This window comes from Panthera pardus, unplaced genomic scaffold (assembly GCF_024362965.1).
Source record: "Panthera pardus isolate Hobbes unplaced genomic scaffold, ASM2436296v1 HiC_scaffold_18, whole genome shotgun sequence".
Classification (NCBI taxonomy): domain Eukaryota; kingdom Metazoa; phylum Chordata; class Mammalia; order Carnivora; family Felidae; genus Panthera; species Panthera pardus.
This window is the reverse complement of record NW_026526743.1, coordinates 14,486,018-14,512,123: the sequence shown is the minus strand read 5'-3', so window position 1 is coordinate 14,512,123 and position 26,106 is coordinate 14,486,018. Positions and strand designations below refer to the sequence as shown.

General features: G+C 52.7%; 1 protein-coding gene across 4 annotated transcripts in view; it reads right to left on the bottom strand.

Annotated features, from left to right (window-relative positions):
• The window catches only part of AKT2 (AKT serine/threonine kinase 2), a 50,127-nt gene that overhangs the window by 3,133 nt on the left and 20,888 nt on the right, over positions 1-26,106 (bottom strand). For all 4 annotated transcript variants that reach the window (XM_053905938.1, XM_053905935.1, XM_053905936.1 and 1 more), the window contains 9 exons: positions 18,245-18,373; positions 16,505-16,620; positions 6,427-6,576; positions 5,882-6,013; positions 4,361-4,426; positions 3,289-3,357; positions 2,347-2,469; positions 763-891; positions 322-536 (listed from right to left, as the gene is read on the bottom strand). In XM_053905938.1, the coding sequence (XP_053761913.1) occupies positions 322-536; positions 763-891; positions 2,347-2,469; positions 3,289-3,357; positions 4,361-4,426; positions 5,882-6,013; positions 6,427-6,576; positions 16,505-16,609 (989 nt within the window). In that variant the 5' untranslated portion in view covers positions 16,610-16,620; positions 18,245-18,373. The remainder of the gene's footprint in view (positions 1-321; positions 537-762; positions 892-2,346; positions 2,470-3,288; positions 3,358-4,360; positions 4,427-5,881; positions 6,014-6,426; positions 6,577-16,504; positions 16,621-18,244; positions 18,374-26,106) is intronic.

Here is a 26,106-nt window from a genome sequence, read left to right as displayed (position 1 = left end):
AGCCCTGGGTCACAGCCCCAGGGGATCCCGACCCAGGACCCCGAGTCCAGAACAGGAGCCGAGAGGGTGGCCTCGGCCACCCTCGGCGAGGCTCAGGGCTGCCGTGACCCTCGGCATGCCCAAAGAACGAGGCAGTGCGGACAGGGCGCTAAGGACGGCCTGGCCCCAAGCGAGTCCCCCACCAGGGCCCAAGCTGTGGGGACTAGTGGAGGCACCGTGGGGATGACACACAGGCGTGCGCCTGTGGACTTGGCCCCCTCCGAGCGAGGGGACAGCGCAACAGGTAGCACGGGGCCGGGCGGGACAGACTCCAGCCCTCACCTCTGCTTGGGGTCCTTCTTAAGCAGCCCAGCAAGCAGGGACTTGGCCTCAGGGCTCAGTGTGCGTGGGAAACGGATCTCCTCCATGAGGATGAGCTCGAAGAGGCGCTCGTGGTCCTGGTTGTAGAAGGGCAGGCGGCCGCACATCATCTCGTACATGACCACGCCCAGCCCCCACCAGTCCACCGCGCGGCCGTAGTCGTTGTCCTCCAGCACCTGAGCAGGTGAGCGGGGAGGGGCGGTGAGGGGCCGGGCACACGCCTGCCGGGCAGCGGGGCTGAGAGGGACCCACGGAGGGACATGGCGCTGCCTGTGGCCACGGAGGGCCATCTAAGGAATCGCAGCACGGCCCTCACAGGGTCTGCGCTGGGGAAACCACACGGGTCCGAGGGCCTCTCCTCCCTTGGCCTCGCACGCCCCCGGGACCTCCAGCCTCAGGCACCTCGGGTGCCAGGTACTCGGGCGTCCCACAGAAGGTTTTCATGGTAGCCCCGTCACTGATGCCCTCTTTGCACAGTCCGAAGTCAGTGATCTTGATGTGGCCATCTTTGTCCAGCATGAGGTTTTCCAGCTGTAGGAAAAGTCGACGTATCAGGGACGCGTCTTCCCAGGGTTTCCCACCACCGCTCCTGAATCCCACGCCCCCTGGCCGTTCCCGCGGAGAGCTGTGGCCCGGGGTGGTAGCTGTCGTGCCAGGGGCTCCAGGCCGGGCACCGGGCACACCCCTAGCACAAAGTCAGGCCCGTGAGGCTCAGAGGGAGGCCAGCCCCCAAGGGCAGCTGGAAAAAAGCCAGGCAGAGAGAGACGGGAGCCAGGCTCTGCCCACGGGCTCCCCACAGCGTGGGCTGCAGCGTCCCAACTCTCCGAGCAACGCCAGCTTTCTTCCTCCACTTCTTTTAAGTAGGCTCCACACCCAATGGGGGGCTTAAACCCACCACCCCAAGATCAAGAGGCACATGTTCTACCGACTGAGCCAGCCAGGCGCCCCTCTTCCTCGACTTTTAACCAAACTTAACACAAATGGGCAATTTAGTGGGCTTCTGTGTAACCCCTACCAGGCCAAGGGAGAACGTTACCAAGACCCCTAGAACCCTCTAGGGGCCCCTTGCCTGTTATTAACCGTCCCCTCAGCTGAGGAAGAACTTTACTCCTTTGCTTTTCTTTAGTTTCCCCACCTACGTATGCACTGTATGTTTAAACAACACAGATCTGGGGCGCCTGGGTGGCTCAGTCGGTTAAGCGTCCGACTTCGGCTCAGGTTATGATCTCGCGGTTTGTGAGTTCGAGCCCCGCGTCGGGCTCTGTGCTGACGGCTCGGAGCCTGGAGCCTGCTTCGGATTCTGTGTCTCCCCCTCTCTCTGCCCCACCCCTGCTCATGCTCTGTGTCTGTCTCTCAATAACAAATAAATGTTGAAAAAATGATAAAAAAATAAAAATAAATAAATAACACAGATTTGTACGGTCTGTCCTGGCTTCCCCTCAGCGTGAGCCCATGAGGGGTGCAGCACGGCTGCAGGGCTGCGGTTCACTCAGTGGCTGCTGTGCAAAGCCCGGCCGCGGGGCGCCACCGCAGTGCGTTCTAGCCGTTCTCCGACAGCGGACACCCGGGTGGCTTCCAGCTCGGGGCGAGCGTGAACAGCACTGCCGGCAGTGTGCGCGCATCCGTGCTCGGTTCCCACCGTGCATAAACCTGGGGCAAAACGGCTGGCTCACGGGGATGTGTCCACTCGGCTTTGGTGGATTTGGCCAAACTATCTCCTGTGGTGCTTGTACTAATATTACCTCCACCCCCCACCCCTCCCCATTCCCCGCACAGAGGGGTGTGTTCACCAGAGGTTCAGAGAGGCCTGCGGGACCTTAGTGTGGGACAGCCAGCCGGGGCCTAGGCCAGAGGGTGAGTGGACTCGGGAACACCCACAAGTCAGAGCCTCCCTGGAGGGGGAAGTGTGGGCCTGAGGGCACAGGCCCGGCCTCCCCGGTGCGAGCCCCACAGGTGCCACAGGCCAGGAGGCAACCGCACACTCACCTTGATGTCGCGGTACACCACGTCCCGCGAATGCAAATACTCAAGGGCAGAGACGATCTCTGCACCATAGAAGCGGGCTCGCTCCTCCGTGAAGACACGTTCCCGGGACAGGTGGAAAAACAGCTGCCAGCGGAGGAAGGAGCAGAAAGTCAGATATCGGCCCAGAGGAGCAAGAAATAGGACCCTGCCTGCCCCTTGGCCCCCAACACCGAGCCCAGTGACACGGTGACACCTACCATGAACCTGCAAGTGACGGCAAGAAGAACCAAGCGAGAGACAGTGAGCAGGGAAGAACTCAGGTGAGTAAACGGAGTGAGGCATGAAGAACGAAGGACAGCCAGGAGATGCCAAGGGGAGAGTTAAGTGGGGACAGCATGAGGGGACAGGTGAGGGAGGGAGGGGGGTACAGCAAGAAAGCACAGGAACACGTCATGAGCAAGTGACAATAAGCTGCGGACCAGTGGGACAGACGAAGCCAACAATGAGGAGCCGGTGAGTGACGCCACACGCAGAAAGCAGGGTGCGGGGGCTGAGGGGCAGGTGGCAGCCCAGGCCTGAGCAACCCAGTCACAACGAGTGGCAGACTCTTCCTGTCAGAACACGGGGGAAGGCGGAGCGCTGGCAGGCCCTGGCCCGCACACACTTTCTTGGCAGCCGTTAAGGACGCCCTTTGCCGTTTGGCCGCCCCCCTTCCCACAGCCTCTCCAGGCCTCTCTGGGCCTGCGTGTGCCCCCTGCCCACTGACTCACTAGCTGTGTGAACTTGGGCCCAGCCGCTTAACCTGAGCTTTAGTTTCCTCGCCTGCGAAATGGAGATGGTGATGCCTGCCTCGAGAATGAGGGGACATCCAGCCAGGCCCCCTCCGCCCCCTCTACAATTGCCCTCTGCCTCCCATGATACCTGGGAAGGAGACGTGGGAACACTGACGCGGGCTATGCTCACCTCACCACCGTTGGCGTATTCCATCACGAAGCACAGGCGGTCGTGGGTCTGGAAGGCATACTTCAGTGCCTGGGGAGGGGGGTGGGGGCAGGAAGGCGGCCAGGGTGGGAGTGGGAAGAAGGCAGGCTCTCTGCGGACTCTGCAGGCACGCTCCCCACCCTGGCAGCCGGGGCTCAAACGTCAGCTTCCCCTTTTGGGGTGTGTGAGCGAGCTTGTGGCTCTGAGGGCAGGGAAAGGGTTACTGGGCTGAAGGAGGCTGTCCTCAGCCTTCAGCTAAGCTTCTGAGAGGTGCGGCCAGGGAGATATCCAGTTCTGAGCAACCAGGGCCATTTTACCCCTCTTCTCCACAGTCGTTGTAGGTCTGCTGGCCGGAAGCAGGCAGTGGCTTGGGAGCCAACCCCAAAGACAGGATGGACAAATGATGTGCCAGTAAACAGCAGTTCTCAAACTATGCTCTAAGAAGCCCAACAGAAAGTTCCTTAGAGGACCCCGAGTGACCCCTCTGCTCATGACAAGTCTAACTATTCTCTGTCTTCTACATCGAAGTACCTTGTAAAAGTATGAACAGTGTCATGGTTTACTAGGACACTGGACAACAGCTGAGCTAAAGAAATGACCCATCCCATAAGCCATCCTATACGTGATCCATTTAACTGATGGCTGCTGGCCTTGATGGGAGCCTGTAGCCCAAAAAGGCGTCTCCTCAGACTAAGCTGAAAAGCAGCACCAGAATTCATGTCCTTCTAGAATTACATTTAAAAACAGAAACAAAAAAATAACGTTCCCACTTCGACCAGCTGGGCTAAATGCCTCTAACTCATACAGTAGCCATGCTCTCCCGGAACCATCTTGTAATGTGGTATCATCAGTTGGCTGAAGCCACGAAGCCACCATCTGTGAAGAAGGTGCCACCCCCGGGGTTTGATTCAGGTCATTTGGGGGAGCCCAACAACACCCAGCCCTGGCCACCTGGCTGACACGAAGTCTGTGCTTCATCGCGGCAGGGTTGGGCTCTTTTCCCACATGGCGCACGCAGAGGCCAGGCCCCGCCTGAGAGGGAAGTACCACTCACAGTGAGGAATGGGTGCCTGGTGTTCTGGAGGACCCGGCTCTCGGTGACCGTGTGGGCAACTTCATCCTGCAGACAGAGGCTGCGTGAGGGGCTGGGGGGCAACACCACACCTGCCCCCCCGACCCCCGGCCCAACCTAAGGGAGGGGGGAGCAATGCTTTGGTGAAATGCAGTTCTAGTCCTAAACACACACCGAATGGCATGGCGGGAGTGGAATGTTACCATCCTCCGGCCACAAGGAAACGATGGCCCCAGACAAGGCCAATCAATCAGTGGCTCAATCTCAAAGCTATGAGGTGAGAAGTCGCTGGGGACTTTATGAAGGAGGTGACAGACTGCCAATGTTAAAATTAACACCCCTAAGGAGGGACAAGCAGGCATTGTAAGACTCCTGAGGTGATGCCACAGGCCGTGGGAATCCCCACGTATAAACGTTCTTGCTGAAAAAGGGAAGTGGATCTAATCAGGATTCCACCCACGGCAATGTGTGGTCCCCATAGCGACTGGCAGCCTGTCGCCTAGGAACTTGGGGAAATGCAGATTCTCAGGCCCCTCCCAGACACTTGGGGGTGGGGCCCAGCACCAGCTTTACAGGCCCCCTGGGGCCACTCTAACATGGGCTCAAGTTTGGTTTCTAAACACACAGCAGTCACCCGAGCTGCTAAAAATCCTGACCTGCCTGCGGTTCCCAGACACTGGCTCTTCCCGGGGCAGGGGTTGGTGAGTCTGTCCCTAGGGGACACTTGATAATAATGTCTAAAGACATTTTTGATTGTCACAACTGGGGGGGGGGGTGCTACTGGCTTTAGGGGTGAAGGCCAGGGTGTGGCGACTCATCCTACAGTACACAGGACAGCCCCACAGCAGAGAATGATCTGGCCCCAAATGCCAACAGTGCTGAGGCTGTGGAAGCCTGCCTTGGACCAGGCACATAGGGGGCTGTTCGTTTTGCTGGGGTGAGATCGTTGTTCCATTACAGTCTTTATGATCTTCATCTGTTAAAGACACATACCTAAGTACCTCTGGGTGAAACCATATGACATCTAGAACATGCCTTTAAGATGCTCCAGGACAAAAAGGAGGGCAGAGCTAATAAAACAAGACGGGCCAAATGTTGACAATTGGGGAAGCTGGATGCTGGCTACATGGGAGTCCACAGTATTTATTTTTCTTTTAAAAATTTTGTGCATGTCAGGAATTTTCCATTTTAAAAACTTATTTAAAGAAGGAAAAAAAAAAGAAGAGAATTCCATTCTGGCCTAGACTCCTAGTGAGAGGCCCTGAGCCAAGCCCCGACCCTCAGGGCCTCCCCACAAGCCCTTCATGCCCCAAGAGACCTGCCTGCAGGCCCTGATGACGCCTGTGGGGTGAAGCCCTGTCACACTCCCCACCTTAGTCCTCCAGGTACCCAGAAGGTGGGGTGGGGTGGGCCTCAGGCTCCCCGAAGGCACAGGCGAGCGTGCTGCCCAGTGCGCACTCCCCACCGCAGAGGCCAGCCAGAAGTAGCCCTGGGAGCGCCCACCTTGGCAATGATAACTTCCTTCCGCAGGATCTTCATGGCGTAGTAGCGGCCGCTGGCTTTCTCCCGCACCAGAATCACTTTGCCAAAGGTGCCCTTGCCCAGAAGTTTGAGATAGTCGAAGTCATTCATGGTCTGCCCAGGAGGGGGAGAGAGTGGGGCAGTCGGTGCTTGGCACGTGGCCCACGGGAAGACATTTTAACAAAGAGAAAGGAAACATCGAAGGACGCTGTTGCCAAAACGCTCTGGCGGGAGCAGGAAGGGAGGCTCTGGGCAGTGACTGTTTGCTCTGAAGTGGCCTTCGGCCTGGCTCTCCCAGGCAGGGGGCCCCGGGAGGCTCGGATGTGGGGGCAGACAGGTCTTGACAACCTCCCATGATGCGGCTGCCCCTCACCCCAAGTGCACCCATGTAGGCCCATCCCACAGGGCAGTCAGGACACATCCCCGGCTACGCTTTTGCACACACCGTGTGGAAACCAGGGGAGGCAGGGCCAGTGTTGTGTGGGGAGGGGTACTCACAGCCTGGCCACCGGCCCCCCAGCACTTACCACCTTGGCCCGAGCCTTGCTAACTGCCACTTCCATCTCCTCGGCCGCAGAAGGGTCACTGGGGGAGCCACACTTATAGTCCATGGGGTCCTCACCTGGGCCCCGCTGCTTAAGGCTGTTGGCGACCATCTGAATGGCCCGCATCCACTCCTCCCTGTGTGGGGACACATCCAAAGAGCTGTGAATCCTGGGAGCCCGGGCAGGAAGGACTGAGCCCCTACCTCTCCAGTGGGAGCAAATAATCAAACGTCCTGGAAATGTCTTTCTTTCTTTTTTTTTTTTTTTTTTAATTTTTAACGTTTATTCATTTCTAAGAAACAAGAGAGAGAACACGAGCAGGGAAGGGGCAGAGAGAGGGAGACACAGAATCCGAAGCAGGCTCCAGGCTCCGAACTGTCAGCACAGAGCCTGACACGGGGCTCGAAATCACAAACTGCGAGATCATGACCTGAACTGAAGTCGATGCTCAATCAACTGAGCCACCCAGGCGCGCCAAAAGCCCTGGAAATTTCTGACGAGATCTGTCTGAGCCAAGGGAAGCCGATGGAACAGGACTGCAATTTTACAAATTTTCTGGCTGCAGAGGGTAAGAGAGGGCAAGAATGGAATAAGGACAGAGACCATCTATGTCCCAGGAGTGGCCTGGCCTGAGCACCACTTGAAGTCAGGCAGCAATTAAATGACCAAAGAAGGAGACCACCTTTCTTCACAGCTGCCTTGAAAATGAACCACCACCCTGAGCCTGGGATAAGAGAGAGACAGTGCTCCTAGGGATTCCTCCAGAACAACCTCAAGCACAATGTTTTGTAAAAGCAAACCAGGAGTTAAGAGGAAGAATTCATCGGCCAAAGAAAGCTGAAGATCTCATAAGGCAAGATCCCTGGAGGGGGTTGTCTGCCAGGAGGGCGCAGGGACAGAGGTTCCTGGTGGGGCAGGGACGCAGAACAGAAGGTTGCGGACCTGGAAGCAGGTCCCAGCAAAAGGGAGCTTGGTTTGAAAGTAACTATTTCTGTCACTCATGATTTAGAATTTGTTCGGAAATAACTTTCTTTTGATACCTACTTTCTGTCTCTAGAAAGGGAAAATATATCTAGGGAAAAAAAGTAAAAATGACCAGAGACCACAAAAAAGAAACCAGGAGGCTGAAAGATACATTTCCGTACCCCTCCCATTTCTGAACCCACCACACAATTTCAGGCAGTTCGACCCAATATAAGTTGAACCCCCTATGGATTTTGCTTATGTCTACAAAACAGCCACATGAACAGGGAGAAAAACATAATGTTCACAAAGAATGAGAAAACTCAAAAAGCACAAAGAGGCAACCTCCCAAATTACAGCAATTTAATAAGCCTCAATGCAGGACGCCTGGGTGGCGCAGTCGTTTAAGTGTCCAACTCTTGATCTGGGCTTGGGTCATGATCTCACAGTTCGTGAGTTTGAGCCCCGCATTGGGCTCTGTCTGAGCTGATGGCACGGAGCCTGTTCAGGGTTCTGTCTCTCCTTCTCTCTGCCCCTCTTGCTCTCTCTCAAGATAAATCAATAAACTGAAAAAAAAATTTTTAGGGGCTCCTGGGTGGCTCAGTCGGTTAAGCGTCTGACTTTGGCTCAGGTCATGATCTCACAGTTTTTGAGTTCGAGGCCCGCGTCGGGCTCTATGCTGACAGCTCAGAGCCTGGAGCCTTCTTCGGATTCTGTGTCTCGCTCTCTCTCTGCCCCTCCCCTGCTCACGCTCTGTCTCTGTCCCCAAAATAAATAAAACATTAAAAAAACATTTTTTTTAAAAAAAGAAAAAAAAATTTTAGATAAGCCTCAGTGAGATCAGCCAGTCAGCCACACATCTTCCAGAATCACCCCCAGCCCCAGGCAGCAGGTGAAACTGTTCCTGCACACCCGAGGCACCGAGGCCCCTGGCCAGTGTCACGCAGAGTGCAAGTGGCCTGAGAAGTTGGAACCACCTTGCTGGGCTGCACTCAGTCTCTGCTTCCTCACATACTGACAGCCCCCAGCGACTACAGTCCACCAGTCCTGTGGCACCAATGTCCCCAGGTTCTGACGCTGCTGGAATCCGGGTGCATCTTAGTCGGTGGCCTATCTCAATTTAGGTGGGCATTGCTTTTGCTTGGTATTCTATAAAGACCCAGTGTGTCTCTGGGTGACGGCACCTGGGACCGAATGGAGGGTGGCAGCAGTACTGTGCTCGCCAGCCGGCCAGCCGTTGGCAGCTGCAGAGAACGCACATGAAACATCTATGCAAGGAGACCCCCTGCAGCATCCAGGAAGGAGGAGGCAGATCCATGTGTGGGCTTGGGGTGACCGGAGATACCTTAACGGAAAAAAGAAGGTGCAGAACAGTGCGGAGGGGCGCCTGGGTGGCTCAGTCCGTTGGGTGTCTGACTCTTGACTTCGGCTCAGGTCATGATCTCACGGTTCATGAGTTCGAGCTCCTTGCTGGGCTGTGCTGACAGTGCAGAGCCTGCTTGGGATTCTGTCTCCCTCTCTCTGCCCCTTCCCCGCTTGATCTCTCTCTCTCTCTCTCTCTCTCTCTCCCCCTCTCTCTCTCTCAAAATAAAAATAAACTTAAAAAAAAAAAGAACAGTGTGGAATGTGACACTACTGGAGGTAGAAAAGAGGGATTTACGCACAGACACGTGTATGCACACCGGCACGAACACCTCTGGAAGGGCGCCGACGCAGGGCCCTGGCTGCCTCCAGGGAGGGGAGCTGGGAGTCAGGGGCAAGGAAGAGTCTGATTCCACTGTCCCCCGATTACGAACACTCCCAGGCCACTCACCCTTCCTTGTGCATTACAGATAGGGAAACGGAGGCGCAGATTTAAAAAACAAAATTCAGGAAAAACACAAGTCGGTGCTCTGAGCCTGGTAGCTGGAATCACAGAGGGCCCGTGACCTTCGAGAGCCGAAGGGCAGGGCTGTTCTCGCTTAGATCCACGACCTGGTCTGAACCGAGTCGTCACCAAGCCCAGAGGCACCAGTTCACACCTGGAAGCTCGGAGTCTCAACATGGCCTTGCTCACAGGAGATTATGCTTCAGAAGACAGAGGTGTGAATGTTGCCAGCGCAAACATTAAGGGCTGGCACACTGGCCCTCCCGAGGCCAAGCCCGGGGGCCCCATAGCCCATGTTCGTCAGTCCCATGAAGGCAGGGATCTCGTCTGTCTGGACGTGGGTGGGTACTCAGGTGGTATCTGGGGAATGAGTGAGCAAGGCGGCCGAAGCTCAAGTGACCCCAGACCCGGGGCACACGGAGCCCCGATGCACACGCACGCAGAGCAACACTGGCTTCTTCCCTCTCTGAGCCAATGTCTCAGGCTGCCATTTCTCAACTTGTTTTAACCCATGACCTCTCTGGAACAAATTACAGTGTAAATCCCTATCCCCACATTAATATTTCTCTTTTCCAAAGAAATGGGGCAGTGGGTGGGGGGCACATCCCACGATCTGCTTTATCAGATCATGACTGTCCTCTTAGAAGTTTTTAAATGTTGACTTCTGGTGTAAGACCATGGATTGAAAAAAACAAATCACCAATCTCCTAAGAGACACACTAAATATATTAAAAAGAAAAAAATACATATATAGCTCACGTACAGAGATCTTGAGGGATTGTCACATGAATAAAGCAAGTTAAAGGGGCACCTGGGTGGCTCAGTTGATTGAACCACCGACTCTTGATTTCGGCTCAGGTCATGATCCCAGGGTAGTGGGGTCAAGCCCCAAGTTGGGCTGCTCGCTGAGCGTGGAGCCTACTTAAGATTCATATTCTCCCTTCTCTCTCTCTCTGTTCCCCTGTCCCTCCCCCACTCGCTATCTCTCTTGAAAAAAACAAAACCAAAAGGCAAGGTAAAGACAAAGATGCAGAGTGTGCCATCATCTCTGTTCGTAAGCGGGGAGAACACAGTCCATCGACAGAAGCCGGGCAAAGAAATGACACATCCCCGGCAGGGAGCACCAGAGGCAGCTGGAAGGAGTCTCTCTGGGCCGCACAGCTGGTGGCGAGGAGCACGGGCCTCAGAGCAGCACAAGCCGGGGCTCGAACAGCCGCTCCGCCACCAGGGCGAGCTCACCTCTCCCTCCTCGGGAGACCAGGCACGCTGAGGCGCGGGTGAGCTGCTGCGCACAGGGCACAGCACACAGGAAGTGCCGGCCCCAAGGAAGGTGTCAAGGACGCCGGGGGAGGCCTGTCCCATCCACCCTGGCTCACACCGCCCAGCCCCACAGGGAGCCAAGGAACCCCCAGAGATGTAGGAGGTTGTTCAGGGGTAACTGGGGCTCTCCCACTACCGGACAAGCCCCCGATCCTGTTCCAACTGGGCCAAGACTGCAAGGTTGCGGCACAGAATTCCAGAGAAAAAGCAAGGGCCTCCGTCCAGGATACTCCTTAAGGGTTTGCAACATGGTGTCTGGGGCAGAGGGGAGCTGCCACCCACAGCTGGGGCCGCCGTGCTTCCACTCCTCAAAGGAGAGCCCCCAGGGGAACCGACCCCCTTTCCCCAGAGACACTATGGAAAAAATAAAAGCTCCACAGACACCAGCTCATTCCATACTCATCAAGAACACCGGAGGGGGGCGGGCATTTCTGATGCGGAGACCGAGGCACAGAGCGGTGCAGTCACTTGTGGGGGTCACACAGCCAGGAGGGGGCCAAGCAGAGACTCGCAGCCAGGCCCCTACACCTGGCGCCACGCTACCACTCCCTGCTGAGAGTTACAGCTTCCTTCCCAGAGGAGACCCAGGGGGTCACACGGGCGCTCTGGCCGGAAGACTCAGGGGACGAGGGACACAAAGCCGGGAGCCCAGGAGTGGAGTGAAGGCAAGCCTCCCCTTGGGAGTTCTGACGGGATCAGATTTCTGTTTTAAGTCTGCAGCTGCCGTGGGCTGCGGATTGGGGGCAGGGAGAAGCAGCATCAGGGGGCTTGGGCTGTCCTCAGGACAAAGTGCCCGGTGGTGGCAGAGGGGACAGAAGAGAGAAAAGGCACCAGCAACCGCAATTCCACGGGAGCAGCCCGGCCCAGACGCGTCCTCCTTTGTTCCTCACCACAGCCAAGGACCTGAGCTCCGCTGCAAGACGGGGCACAGCGCTGGTCAGACTCTGCAACCCGGGCCCAGCCCCACGCTACTCTGCTGAGTGGCACCAGAGACACCCCAGAGGGAAGCCCACTGAACCGCAGGTGGCAGGCCTGTCCTCAGCGCAGCTTCAGAAGAGCCGACAGCCTGGCCCACGGCAGACGGGGGGCCTCTCTCCCTCACCAGGGACCCCCTCTGATCCAGAGAGACACTGACAGCTGGAGGGCCTCTGGGGTCCCCTTCTGTTTAGACACCCTCAGATGGGCTGCCTGGCGGGGAAAATCCACGCCCTTCAGCTCTCCTCTCCTTTGTCCTCCACCTCTGTGTGTCTGTTTCACTACCAATATCCCTAGAAATGCTGTAAGGATAAACTGAGTTAATATACGTAAAGACCTTAGAACACGGGTGCCTGGCTGGCTCAGTCAGTTAAGTGTCTGCCTCCTGATTTCACCTCAGGTCATGATCTCACGATTTGTGGGATCGAGCCCCATGTCAGGCTCCACGCTGATACCATGGAGCCTGCTTGGGATTCTCTCTCTCCCTCTTTCTCTGCTCCTCCCGCACACGTGCTCTCTGAATGAATGAATGAATGAATGAATGAATGAAGCAACTCACTCCCTTAAAAATAATACTTTAAAACCGAGTCTGGCTCAAGAGAGAATTAGTTTTAATTATTCTTTTAACTCATTCAACAAACACTTACTGAACACCTACTTGTGTTCCTGACCGAAATACATAAATAGAAAGTGTCACAGCTGGTAGACAGGTGCTATGAAGAAAAATAAAGCAGAAGAACAGCAGAGTCATGGCGGGCAAGGCAGGACACTCTGAGAAGGTGGTATTTGAGCAGAGACCTCATGAAGCTAAGGAGAGAACCGTAATGATACCTGGGAGAAGAGGTTTCTAAGCAGAGGGAATAGTAAGTGCAAAGGACCTGAGGCAGAAGTGTGTATGGCATGTTTAAGGAATAGCAAAGAGACTGCTGTGGCTGAAGTGCGGGAACTAGCAGTAGGAAATGATTCTGGAGAGGAGACCAGATCATGTAGCACTTTGCAGAATATGGCATAGACTCTGGAGTTCACTCCCAGTGAGACTAAAAGCCACTCAGAGTTCTAAGCAGAGAAATTACATTTATCTTAGTGATTTACATTAAGAAGATCCTAATAACATGACGCATTATTATGTATACCTGCTAAGGCCAAAGATCTGCCAACTTCTCCTATAAAGGGCCAAATAGTAAATGTTTTAGGCTTCATAGGCCACCTGGTCTCCGGTACAACTATTCAATTCTGCCCGAGTAGGGCAAAAGCAGCCATAGACAGTTTGTAAATGAATGGATGTGGCATGTTCCGATAAAACTTTCTTTGTAAAAACAGGAGGCCGGGCCGTGGTTTGCCAACCCTGATTTCCAGCATACAGAAAATATAAGCAGAGAGGAACAAAGTAAACAATGCCAAAAAGCAGTAAGATAACACATCCAGAGTGGAGACATTCTACAAGACAGTTTCCCCAGCTTGTTTAAAAAAAACAAAAAACAAAAAACAAGGGGGTGGGGGAGAGCAAAGACGGAAGACAAGGCTGAACGAGGTTAAAACAGGCCAAAGAGACAACAGGTACCTTGAGCGAATCCTGGTTTGAAATACATTTTGCGGACAACTGGGGAAATTCCAGCAGACATGGATACGGACAGACTGGTAAATACTATACTATGAACAGTCACCTCGGGTGTGGTAATGGCATCATGATTCTGTAGGAGAAAGTCAGATGTCTGCCGACGTTATTAAGGAGCAAAGCGTCATGAGATATGCATGGAAGTTCACAGTTTAGCATAAAACAAAGCCACAGGAGGCAAACCTGGCAAATGGCCGGACTGATGAGTCTAGGAATTGTAGGGTATCTGGATGTCCATTTCTTGCACTAGTCTTTCCACTTTCCTATACATCTGATACAAGATGGCGGGATGCAGGGGAATCTTGGGGAAGGCAGGGGAGGCTACCAGGAGCCCAGAGAGCAGGCTGCTTCAACATCTAGACAACATCAGTGGCCAGTATGGCCGTCGCTGGCCCTCCCCTGCCACCTCTCCCCAGGCTCAGGCCTACGCGGGGCAGGCCAGTGCGGACAGCCACAAATGAGCACCCTCCTCTCGCTAGCTCACACGTCCCCCAGGGTTAAGGTCAGGCCCCTGGAGTCTGGTCTCAGAGCAGCCCCAGCAGATTTCTCTCCAGCAGCAACAGTGGCAGGTGCTAAGAAAAGGAGCAAGGTGAGGGCTGTCCACCCACCCCTTCCCAGTCCTGGTAAAGGGATTCTTCCCGACGCTAAACGGCACAGAATCCCGCTGAAACGGAGAGTGGACCACCAAAATGCTTTGCCGGCTCCCCACTGCTCCTTCTCCAGGCTTGCAAACTGTGTGCCAGGTACTGCTGAATCAAGGGTTTCCTGTTTATCATCCCCCTGAATCTTTTAGCAACCTTGTGACAAACCCCAATTAATTCACGGGCTGCCAAGCCCTGGGGAGGATCTCCAACTGGAGTCCAGGACCTGGCTGAGCTCCACTTCCCCTCTTCCAAGACCCCTGACCCTGGATTCTTTAGTGACACAGAACCCACTGTGGTCCCTGTGATGACAAGCTGTCTCACCTCCCGGCCTTTGCATATACTGGTCCCCTTTCCTTGAGTCACCTTCCCCTTCTTACCCGACACCTTCCGACACCCAGGCCCTATATACCTAATGGTCTCTGTCTGCTTTTAGTGGCAGTCCACAGTTTTTGTCCCCAGCTTTCAAGGGAGTAACACCTCACGGCCCAAGATGGGAGGTAGTTCTGTTGCCTTCAGCAGAGCAGGTGTATTTTTAACTTTGGGAAGCTACGCACTGACAGTTATAATACATATTGTGGAAACACGTCTTATGATATTGTTTTGTGTGTGCTCTAGATGTGCACTGTCCAAGAGGAGGGGGACCAGGGCGCCTGGGTGGCTCAGTCGGTTAAGCGTCCGACTTCAGCTCAGGTCATGATCTCATGGTTTGTGGGTTCGAGCCCTGCGTCGGGCTCTGCGCTGAGTGTGGAGACTGCTTGGGATTTTCTCTCTCCCCCTCCCCCACTTGTGCACACTCTCAGGAAATAAATAAATAAATACTTAAATATTTAAATAAATGTTCCATTTCTCGGCTGCACTAGACACATTCCATGTTTTAAAACCTCAACAGGACCTGTGACTACTGGCCACCCTCTTAGACGCCACAGGTACTGAAATCTTCTATCATGGCGGAAACTTCTCGTGGACGGCACTGTTTTAATGAGTTCACTGGAGGGTTAGCTGAAGCCACACCCGCCAGACAAGCCAAAGGAGTGTTTCTCAAAGTGAGTCCCAAAGGGACAAAGTGGGGAGAAAGAGATTTGCAATGCATTACAAAGGCCCAAGCTCCCTCATACGTGAAGAGCTTTCAGAAACAAGAAAAAGACCAACTATGCAACCGAAACATAAGCAAAGGATATGAACAGACAGTTCAGAAAGGGAAACTCACGTGGCTCCTGAACACGGGAAGAGAATGCTCAAGCTCACCCACAAAGAGAAAAAGGCCAGTGAAAACCACCTTATGGTGCCATTTCCCACTGATCGGACTGGTAAAAATCTAAACGTTTGAAAACAAAAGGCCGTGGGGACACTCTGAGATATCACATAAGAGAAGCACTTCTCAAAATCACAAGTGCATATTCCCGGTGACCCAGGAATCCCAAATCTAAGAATTCCTTTTACGGATTCACCCGCACACGTATCATGCGAGATAAGCACAACGTACTTCGCTGCGGCACTGCCTGTAATGAGCCGAAGCCCGGAAATATTCACCAATCACCACTCATAAAAAACTGCTAGGTGACCTTGGGGACATACGTGTGCAGCTGTTTAAAAGAGAAACTAAATGGGGAGCCTGGGTGGCTCAGTTGTCAAGCGTCCGACTCTTGATTTCAGCTCAGGTCGTGATCCCTGGGTCATGGGATGGAGCCCCACAATGGGCTTGCACTGAGCGTGGAGACTGCTTAAGATTCTCTCTCTCTGCCCCTCTCCCCGACCCTGCGTGCTCTCTCTCTCCCAAACAAAAACCAAACCCAATACAGCAGCTGCTGCGGTGGCTCTCTATATCTCGGACCAGAAAGATTCCCTAATATATGTTAAGTAAAAAAGCAAGTTCTGAGTACAATGCTACCTTTTGTGTAAAAAGAACCAAGCAGGGGAGCCAGACCAGAGCAGGGTGCAAAAGTCTCCCTGAATGAGCTCGTCCACCCGTGAAGCTCTCCGAGGACACAGGACAAGAGCAGTTAACCCGAGGGCAGGGGTGGGGGCGGACAGGGCAGAAGTGAGAGAAACCTCCTTACACTGTTTGATTGTGGAACTAGGTAAGTCTGTATCATCTCTTCTGATGATTAAATTGATCTTTTTAACACTGGCTCTCTGGACCAGCTGCTTCAAAATCAATGGCATGCTCATTAAAAATGCAGCTCCCTTGGGGGCGCCTGGGTGGCTCAGTCGGTTGAGCGTCCGACTTCGGCTCAGGTCATGATCTCGCAGTTTATGGGTTCAAGCCCCGCGTCGAGCTCTATGCTGACGGCTCAGAGCCTGGAGCCTGCTTCGGATTCTGTGTCTCCCTCTCTCTCTGACCCTCCCCCGCTCATGCTCAGTCTTCTCTCTCTCTTAAAAATAAATAAAACATTAAAAAAAAAAAATTAAAAATGCAGCTCCCCAACCCTCCAGGGATCTGCAGCCAACAAGAGACCCTGAAGTAGGCCCAAAGCTCCGTACTGTTAAGCTCTGCCCATGATCCCAATGCACGCTCCAGCATAAGAACAGAGAATGAGGTCTGCAGACTAAGAACCCCTGCTCTTTCTAGCTCTCAGAAGGGCTGAGACCGGAAACTCCTGGGCAGGGGGCCCAGGGGCCCTCCTCCTCACACTAGGCCTGGCCACTCTCGAAGGGCGGCTACACGAAGGCCCGCACTCGCCTCTCGTCTGGAGAGTCTACGTGGAAGGTCCTCTCGATGACAGTGGTCCACTGTAGGCAGCGTATGACGAAGGTGTTGGGCCGTGGTCTCTCAGTCTTCATCAGCTGGCACTCTGCAGGCAGAGAGAGGACAGAGGCAGGAGGGTGAGGGAACAGCCCCGCCGGCCTGTAGCCTACAATCCCCGAGCCACCTTCCTGGATGCCAGATGGTGTGGAGATACGTTAGTGACTGAGTCAGCCCTGGCCTTGTCCCTACGGGGCTCCAGGTCCAGTGTGTGTCAGGGAAGACAGCTCAGTGGTCATGGGGGAAGCCAAGGAGGCAGCCGACCTAGCAGAGAACTCAGGCATATCCCAGAGGAAGGGGCATCTCTGCACCGAGCCCTCAAGGAGAAAGGAATGTAGTCAGTCGTGCAGAAGGGCGCGTCGTATACAGAAGCCCAGAGGTAATGAGTCCAGCACAGTGAGGGAATGGTAAATTCTGCTCTAGATGTGAGGAGGGGAGAAGAGAGGGCCAGACTGCAGAGCTTGGGGGGTGTGGTGACGAACCTCGACTGTGGCTTGAGGGCAAAAGGGAGCCATGAAAGGCTTTCAATAGGGAAGGGACATGAAGAGATTTAGACAGATCCCGCTAGCTGCCTTGCAGACAGTGACAAAAGGGAGACTGGGAGCCTGGGGAAGAGGTCGGGACTATGGCAGAGTGGGGCCACTAGGATGAGGCCCAGATCTCTGGCCTGCACACTAGGAGGTAATAGGGCCCTCCCTGAGATGGAGACAGGGTAGATGGAGTTGGGGAAGGGGAGACTCGAAGGCCAGTTTGGGACACGGTGGGTGAGACGGACCTAGAGAACATCCAGGGAGAAACGCACAGGAAGCTTCTCAGGATAGGCTGGCAGTTCAGGTGAAAAACTGGTGCAGGGCATAGCCACATCAGAGTCACCAAACCGCAGGGAAAGTGACCAAGACAGGCTCTTAGCAGGACAGAGAGGGAACTAGAATTGGCTTCAGAGAGCATAGGTAGGAGCAGCCTCGAGGGGTGACGCCGGGCAAGAAGCTGGCGCAGGGAGCCGGTGGGAGAGGACAGTGGTTGGGGCTGAGGAGCTGCAGAAGAGATGGGGGTTTCTTTGAAATGTTCTTAGGAGGCGGGATGATGAGGACACGGTGACCAATTAGGTCACCAGGGAAGGAAGGAAGCAGAGGGTCAGGGGCAAGACTGTGGTTCTGCAAGGCCAGGCAAGGGATTTGGGCCGGTCAAGCTTTCCCTGGCCACGGTCCACTGAAAGGCACCACTTGGGGTACCACAGGGGGGACGGAGGACGTCAAGTCGGCCCTGTGATCAGCTGAGTGGGAAGCCACGCTGTCGTAGGTTAGAGGGACAGAGAAGTGTGCTGTTACCAGAGCGCAGGACGCAGGCACCTGACACCAGCCAGAACCATGGGGCCTGGCCAGCAGACTCAGAAGCGCAGAGGCGTGCTGCCTGGGGCGAGGGGCTGGGGAAATGCCTGGCTTCTCCCTTCTTCCTCCTCCCCACTGGCTACCAGTTCAGCCCTCCCTCCTGAGGCCCAGCTGACACAAAGGTGAGGCAGAGGGGAAGGGTGGGGAAGGGTGGGGAAGGGACCCGAGGGCACGCAGGCCCTGCACAGGCCCGCACCCAAGAAAGGCCAACCTCCATGTGCCCCCAGGACCTGCCAGCGGTTCTCTGAGCACCTGAACTCTGGCATGGCCTGCCCTGAGACGCACCTGCGACAGAGAAGTTGTTTAGGGGGGGCAGGGTCTGGTCTGGGGCATCAGGCCGCTCCTTGTATCCGATGAAGGAGCCGTCACTCTTCAGCAGGAAGTACCGGGGCCTCCAGGTCTTGATGTATTCACCTGATCAGAGGCAGGGGGAAGGGAGAGAGGTCAGGGCAGGCTGACAGCACCTCATAAAGGGCACCTGGGTGGGAGGAGGGTTGATGAGAGGGCAGGGAGGAGAAAACCTCCGGGCAGCCCCTGCTGACGCAGACTGGGCGCTGGGCTGGGCCCCAGTGATCCAGAGGTCATGCCTGGCAGGAAGGCGCCTGCTGCAGTGCCCCAGGGCACCAGCTGCCTCAGCGTGTGGCCAGCAGCAAGCCATCCCAGCCATCCTTGCCAGCGCGTGGCACAGTCCCAGGGGAGGCCCAGGCTTCTAAACACACATGCCCTGTGGCCCTGTAAGGCCAAACCCCATGGGCTGGTATTCACCAGGACAGCCGTGCAGGTGGATCAAATGTCAAAACACTGTGCCAGGCAGGGTATAACTGTTGCTGTGCCCTCTGAGTGCCCCTTGATTGCCTCCATTTGTTCTAACCACGAATATCCAAGCACCCCGCGTACACACATCCACACTGCAAGGACCCACTCCTCAGAGGGCTGCTAAGGACTAAAGTAAGATGGTGAGGGGCGCCTGGGTGGCTCAGTCGGCTGGGTGTCTAACTTCAGCTCAGGTCGTGATCCCGTGGTTGATGAGTTCAACCCCTGGGTCGGGCCTTGTGCTGACAGTTCGGAGCCTGGAGCCTGCTTCGGATTCTGTATCTCCCTCTCTCTGCCCCTCCCCTGCTCTCGCTCTCTCTCTCAAAAATAATAAATATTTAAAAATTTTTTAGGGGCGCCTGGGTGGCGCAGCCGGTTAAGCGTCCGACTTCAGCCAGGTCACGATCTCGCGGTCCGTGAGTTCGAGCCCCGCGTCAGGCTCTGGGCTGATGGCTCGGAGCCTGGAGCCTGTTTCCGATTCTGTGTCTCCCTCTCTCTCTGCCCCTCCCCAGTTCATGCTCTGTCTCTCTCTGTCCCAAAAATAAAATAAAAAACGTTGAAAAAAAAATTAAAAAAAAAAAAAAAATTTTTTAAAAAGTAGAAACCCATAATAAGTCCATCAACTAACAGATAGACAAAACGTGGCATATACATACAACAGGGTATTAGTCATAAAAATTACTAATACGTGGATGAACCGTAACTTAAGCTAAGTGAAAAGGGCTTATCACAAAGGACCACAAATTATAGGATTCCATTTATATAAAATGTCCAGAGTAGACAAATCTATAGGTGAAAAGCAAATTAGTGGCTGCCTAGGACTTGGGAGCAGGGGAGGAGGTAGTCTGGAGGGAGACTGGAGGGGAATGGCCAAGGGGAAGGGCAGGTTCCTTTTCAGGGTAGTGAAAATGCTCTAAAATGGATTGCAATGATGGATACATGACTCTGAATACACTAAAAGCCACTGAACCGTATAAATGGCTGAATTGTATGGTATGCGAATTACAGCCCAAGCTGTTAAAAGAGACGGCAACCATAAAGCATCCAGCTTAGGGCCCAACACACCACAGGGACTCAGCAGATGCTCTGTTACCATCAGTCCACTGTGCAAGCAAGCAAAGACTGCACCAGGCCCTCAACTCACACGACGTGATCACAGGATGGGCTCCAAGCCATGTGTGCTGTGTGGCCTCCAATAAGTCACTTTACTTCTCTGAGTCTTTGTCTCCTCTCACGGGGATATTTGTTAATTGGTGACAATGATAAGGTAACATTCTATGCCAGGCACTGTCCTAAGTATATTATGGGTTTTAACTTATTAAATTCCTTCCAGTGTGGATACTAAATGACTCAATCTATATAAAGTTTAAAAAAAAAAAAAAAAAAACCTAGCAAAAATCCCAAATTCAACAGCACAAAGGAAGGATGATGACCAAGTGGGTTTTATCCCAGGAATGCAAAAGTGGTTCAACATATGAAAATCAATCAATGTAATCTACATTAATCAAATGAGGGGGGGAACCACATGACCATTTTGACTGCTGTAGAAAAGTATTTGACAAAACCCAATACCCTTTCATGATAAAAATACTCAGCGAGCTAGGAACAGAAGAGAATTTCCTCCACAGGATAAAGGGCATCTATAAAAAACTCACAGCTAACACCATTCAATGATGAAAGACCAAAAACTTTCTCCTTAAACATCAGGAAAAAACGAAGCGGTCTACTGCTTCCACCACTGCTGTTAAACACTGCACTGGAAGTTCTAGCCAGAGAAAAAGAAGAAAAGAAGATAAAAGGCATCAGACTTGAAAAGGAATAAGTGAAATGATCTTTATGTGCACATAACATGATTCTATGTATAAGAAATCACAAGGAAGCCACAAAGTAATGATTAGAGCTGATAACCTCAGCAAGATCAACACAAAAACACCAGCTGTTGTTTCTACACATCACCAATGAACAATCCAAAGAGGAAATTTTTTAAAAATTCCATTTATAATAGCACAAGGAGGCAAAAGATGTACATACTAAAACCCACAAAACACTGCTGAAAGAAATTAAAGCCCTAAACAAATACAAAGACATCCTGTGTTCATGGATTGGAAGGCTTCCTATGTTGAGATGGTAATGCTCCCCAAAGCAATCTAGAGTCAACACGGCACCTATCAAAATTCCAACAACCTAGTCTGCAGAAACAGAAAAGCCCATCTTTACATTTACACAGAATTCAAATTCATAGGGCAAAGGGTCTAAAAGAGCCAAAAACAATATTGGGAGATGGGGGGAAGAACAAAGTAAAAGAACTCACGCTTCCCAATTTCAAAACTTACTACAAAGCTACAGTCACCAGTCAGCATGGCCTAAGGATAAACATATAGACCAATGGAATAGAACTGAAAGTCAAAAAATAAACCCACATATCTATGGCCAATCGATTTTCAGCCAGAATGCTAAGACTAGCCCATGGGGAAAAAAACAGTCTCTTCAACAAATGGTGTGGGACAACTGGAGACTCACATGCAAAAGAACAGAACTGGACCCCAGCCTCACACATTATACTATATACAAAAATTAACTCAACATGGATCTACTTAAAGATAAGAGCTAAAATGGTAACTCTCAGAAGAATACATGAAACAAGCCTTCATGACCCTGGATTTGGCAATGAATTCTTAGATATGACACCAGAAGAACTAGAAATAAAAGAAAAAAATTAAGGGGCACCTGGGTGGCACAGTCGGTTAAGCAGCTGATTCTTGATCTCGACTCAGATCATGATCTCACAGTTTGTGAGTGTGTGCCCCTCATCGGGCTCTGCATTGATGGCGTGGAGCCTACTTAGGATTCTGTCTCTCCTTTTCTCTGCCCCTCAACTGCTTGTGTGTGTGTGCATGTGTGTGCGCGCACGCTCTCTCTCTCTCTCCAAAGAAATAAACTTAAAAAAAAAATTAAGTGGATCATTAAAAATAAAAGTTCTGGGGAGCCTGGGTAGCTCAGTCAGTTGGATGTCTGACTTCGGCTCAGGTCATGATCTTGAAGTCCGTTGAGTTTGAGCCCCACGTCTGTACCAATAGCTCAGTACCAACAGCTCTGTACCAATAGCTCGGAGCCTGGAGCCTGTTTCAGGTTCTGGGTCTCCCTCTCTCTCTGCCCCTCCCTACTCATGCTCTGTCTCTGTCTCTCTCAAAAACAAATAAACATGAAAAAAAAAACTTTTTTAATAAAATAAAACTGTGCAAAAGATGTTATCAAGAAAATAAAAGACAACCAACAGACTGGGCAAAAATATCTGCAATTCATAGATCTGATCAAGGGTCTAGTATCCAGAATATATAAAGAGTTCTTACAACTCAACAACAAAAAGACAATTAGCCCAATTAAATAATGGGCAAAAGACTTGAATAGCCATTTCTCTATAAAGATATAAAAACGGCCATCAAGCACATGAAAAGATGCTTAAGATCATTAGTCATTAGAAAAATGCAAATCAAAACCATGATGAGGTACCACTTCACACCTACTAGGGAGAACTGTAATTTAAAACAGAGAGAAAAGAAAAGAAAAGAACAAGTGCTGGTGAGGATGTGGAACAAAAGAAATCCTTATGCGCTGCTGGTGGGAATGTAAAATGAGGTAGCCCTGTGGGAAAGTTTGGTGTTTTCCTCAAAAATTTAAAAATAGAGGGGCGCCTGGGTGGCTCAGTCGGTTGAATGTCCAACTTCAGCTCAGGTCACGATCTCACGGTTCGTGAGTTTGGGCCCCGCATCAGGCTCTGTGCTGATAGCTCGGAGCCTGGAGCCTGCTTCGGATTCTGTGTCTCCCTCTCTGCCCCTCCCCCCGCTCACGCTCTGTCTCTCTCTGCCTCTCAAAAAGAAAGAAAATAAAAAATAGAATATATTATAGGTTATAAGTATGGAATACACAACCCTGATACACAAACGCAAATATGTATATGATCTAATCACACAGAATACATTAAGTTATGATTATAGAACGTATGACCCAGTTTATACCACCTGTATAAATACAGGTTACAGAGAACATATGATCCAGCAATTCCGCTCCTAGGTCTGTACCCAAAAGAACTAAAAACAAGTACCCAAATACTTGCAAACAAGTGTTCGTAGCAGCACTGTTCACAATAGCCAAAAGGTAGAAATAACCCAGATGTTCATCAACTGATGTATGGATGAACAAAATGTGGTAATTTCATACAACGGAATACTGTTCGGCCAGAAGCGGCAAAGAAATACTGATCTGCGCTACAACATGGATGAACCTCAAAGGTGTAATGTTAAGCGAAAGAAGCTGGGCACAAAAGGCCACCTACCGTATGATTCACTTATACGAAATGGCCATAATCAGTAAATCCTTAAAGACAGAAAACAAATTGGTGGCTGCCAGGGGCTGGGGGTGGGGGTGGGGGAATGGGGAGTGACTGCTTAGTAAGTACAGGGTTTTCTTTTAGGGTGATGAAAACGTTTTGGAACTAGACAGAGGTAGTGGTTACACAACATTGTGAATGTACTAAAAGGCTACTGAATTGTACACTTTAAAAGAGTTAATTTTGTGTTATGTAAATTTCACCTCAACTTTATTTTTTAAGTTTATTTATTTTGAGAGAGAATGCAAGTGGAGGGGGGAGACGGAGGGAGGGAGGGAGGGAGAGGGGGAGAGGGAGAATCCCAAGCAGGCTCCACACTGTCAGTGCAGAGCCCAATGCGGGGCTTGAACTCACCAACTGTGAGATCATGACCTGAGCCAAAGTCGGATGCTTAACTGACTATGCCACCCAGGCACCCCACCCCCTCACCTCTATTTTAAAGAGCAAAACAAAAAACCCAGAAAAACTCACCTAAGGCTACTGGAAGTTAGGAAAAAATGTTACTGCTTGGGAAGGACAGAGGACTTCTGCACATTGGTTTTGGAGTGAGTTTATGATCCAGGTACTTACCTGTGGTGTTTTACATATTGATAATAAGCTGAGGAAAGGAGGAAGGGAGGAAGGGAGGCAAGGAGGAAGGAAAAGAAAAGAAACCTAGAAGGCCAGGAAAAATATCCTCGCAACAATCCCGTTTTACAGATGAGAAAACTGAGGCCCAGAGGTTTTTATTACTTGCCTGAGGCTCGCAGTTGTCAACTGGGAGAGTTAGGGTTGGACCCAGGTTTGCTCCATCCAGAGTCTACACTCTTGACCACTACACTGTCTGCCTCAAAACTGGCAGACAGGGGCTGGCCTGGTGGGCACTGGCAGAGGGTGTGCTGAGGCTGTGTCAGAAAGGGGACCAACACATGGCATGAGTGACTCCAAGAGTCGTGCTCTCACTTTGCCTGTTCCTTGAACAGACCCTGCTCAGCAAGAGGTAGCCTGTGGGCCAGGCCTGGAGATCACAGTTTCTGCAATCAGAGAGCCACCTCTCTGCCGAAACCTGGGGCAAATCAGTCTTCCTGCTGAGCCTCAGCTTCCTCGCCTGTAAGATGGTGCCCACCTCACAGGGCAGCTTGGAAATGCATCAAAATTGGGCTTGCCTAGAGCAGAGCCCATGCCTGGCACAGACAGAATGGGCACATGATAAACTAGGGCTCTATTATTTTAACCACCAGAGGCAGGGTGCGATGGCACAGGTGCCCACCTTTCCTTGCCTGCCTCTGCTCAGAATGGTGGGCGATGGGGGGCACCTTCCTTGCCCAGTCGGTAGAACATGCAACTCTTAACCACGAGGTCGTGAGTTCAAGTCCCATGTTGGGCCTAGAGCTTACGTTAGGGGCGGGGGGGGGGGAGGGGGGGGGGGAGAATGGCCCAGGAGCAACATGCATCCACGTGTGCCTGGTGCAAACCCAAGATGGCTGTGTCCCAGCTGGGCCATCCCAACAGCTCATCTGGCCCCCTGCAGCATGAATGGAGACCCTGAAGGCCTAAGAGGGGCTGAAGCCCATTTAATGCCATGGGCAGCCCTAGACCAGAGACAAAGCCCCGCCCTGGCAACAGTTCTCTGGCCACTTCCAAAGCCCCTCACAGAGCAGCCCCGTGAGCCATTGGCCTGGAGAGACTCAGGAGCCTGAGACCCTGGCACACCCTAACGTATATACCACCTACACACAATCTCAACACATTCACTCAACAGTTACTGGGCACCCACTGCATGCCAAGAACTTTTCTAGGCACTGGGGATACCACAGGGAACAAGCCAGATAAAATCCCTGCCCTCATGGAACCGAGTATGTCAGAGGTCTGGGTTGTTAACCCATTTTACAGATGTGAAACCAAGACTCAGAGGTGACATAGCTTGCTTGCAGTCACCAAGAGGAAGTGGCAGAACCAGGGTTAGAACTTTGACATCTGCCAAGGTTCAGAAAGTTCCAATGACAGCCCCAGACTCAGGGCCCACCCTGGGCAGGTGGACCAAGGTGACTCAAATACCACCCCTGCCTTGAAACGGCAGTGGGAAACGGGTCTCCCCTGCTCAGTCTGATGGTGGAGGCCTGGCTCTGGGGACCACCTCCATCCCTCCTCACTGCTGTGTCTGCAGCCTGGGACAAGGCAGGACGGGTGAGTGTTTCTCCCAGTTCCCACGGGGCTGGCCCCATCAGCCTCCTTGCCCTCTTCAAACACGCCCGGCCCACTCCCTCTCTGGACTCACAGTTGGCCCCTCCACCTGCACTCTCCTGTCCCAGTTAGCTGTGGGGCTCGCTCTCTGGCCTCCTGCATATTTTTATCAAACGTCCCTTCTCGGTGAAGCCCTCCCTGCCCACCTTGTTTACGACAGCTCCCCCCACTGCCTCCCACACCCCCTTCTCACATTGCTCCATTTTTCTCCACGGCCCTTACCACCACTGTCCACGCTCATCCATCGGTGCCACCCACCTCTCCCCACTAAATGTGACACCAACACAAGGAGGGGGATCTGTGCCTGTCTGGTTCGTTGCTGAATTGCCAGTACCTGGAACACAGTGGCTCTGCTCAGTAAGTGTTTGTTGACTGAATGGATGTGCACAGAGAACCGCTGCCACCAAGCTTGGCCCTCTCCCTCCCAAGAAGGTCCACAGAAGCCAAGACAGTCGGCCTCCTTTACTCCGCAGCGCCTGGACAGCTGTCCCCCTAAGCCGGTAAGCACCACGCTCCTGGGCACAGGAGGCCCGGGGGTCTTACAATGTAGGATGTTAGTCTCCTCGCTGTAAATGACTTCATCTCCCTGGGCCTCAGTTGCCCACCAGTACGAGCAGAGGAGGCCATGCCCTGGCTCCTGATACGTTGGGCTCAGATCTCCTGCAGGGTTAAGGCCAAGGTCCCTCCCGTGGCCTCCAAGGCCCAGCATGGTTGGATGCCACAT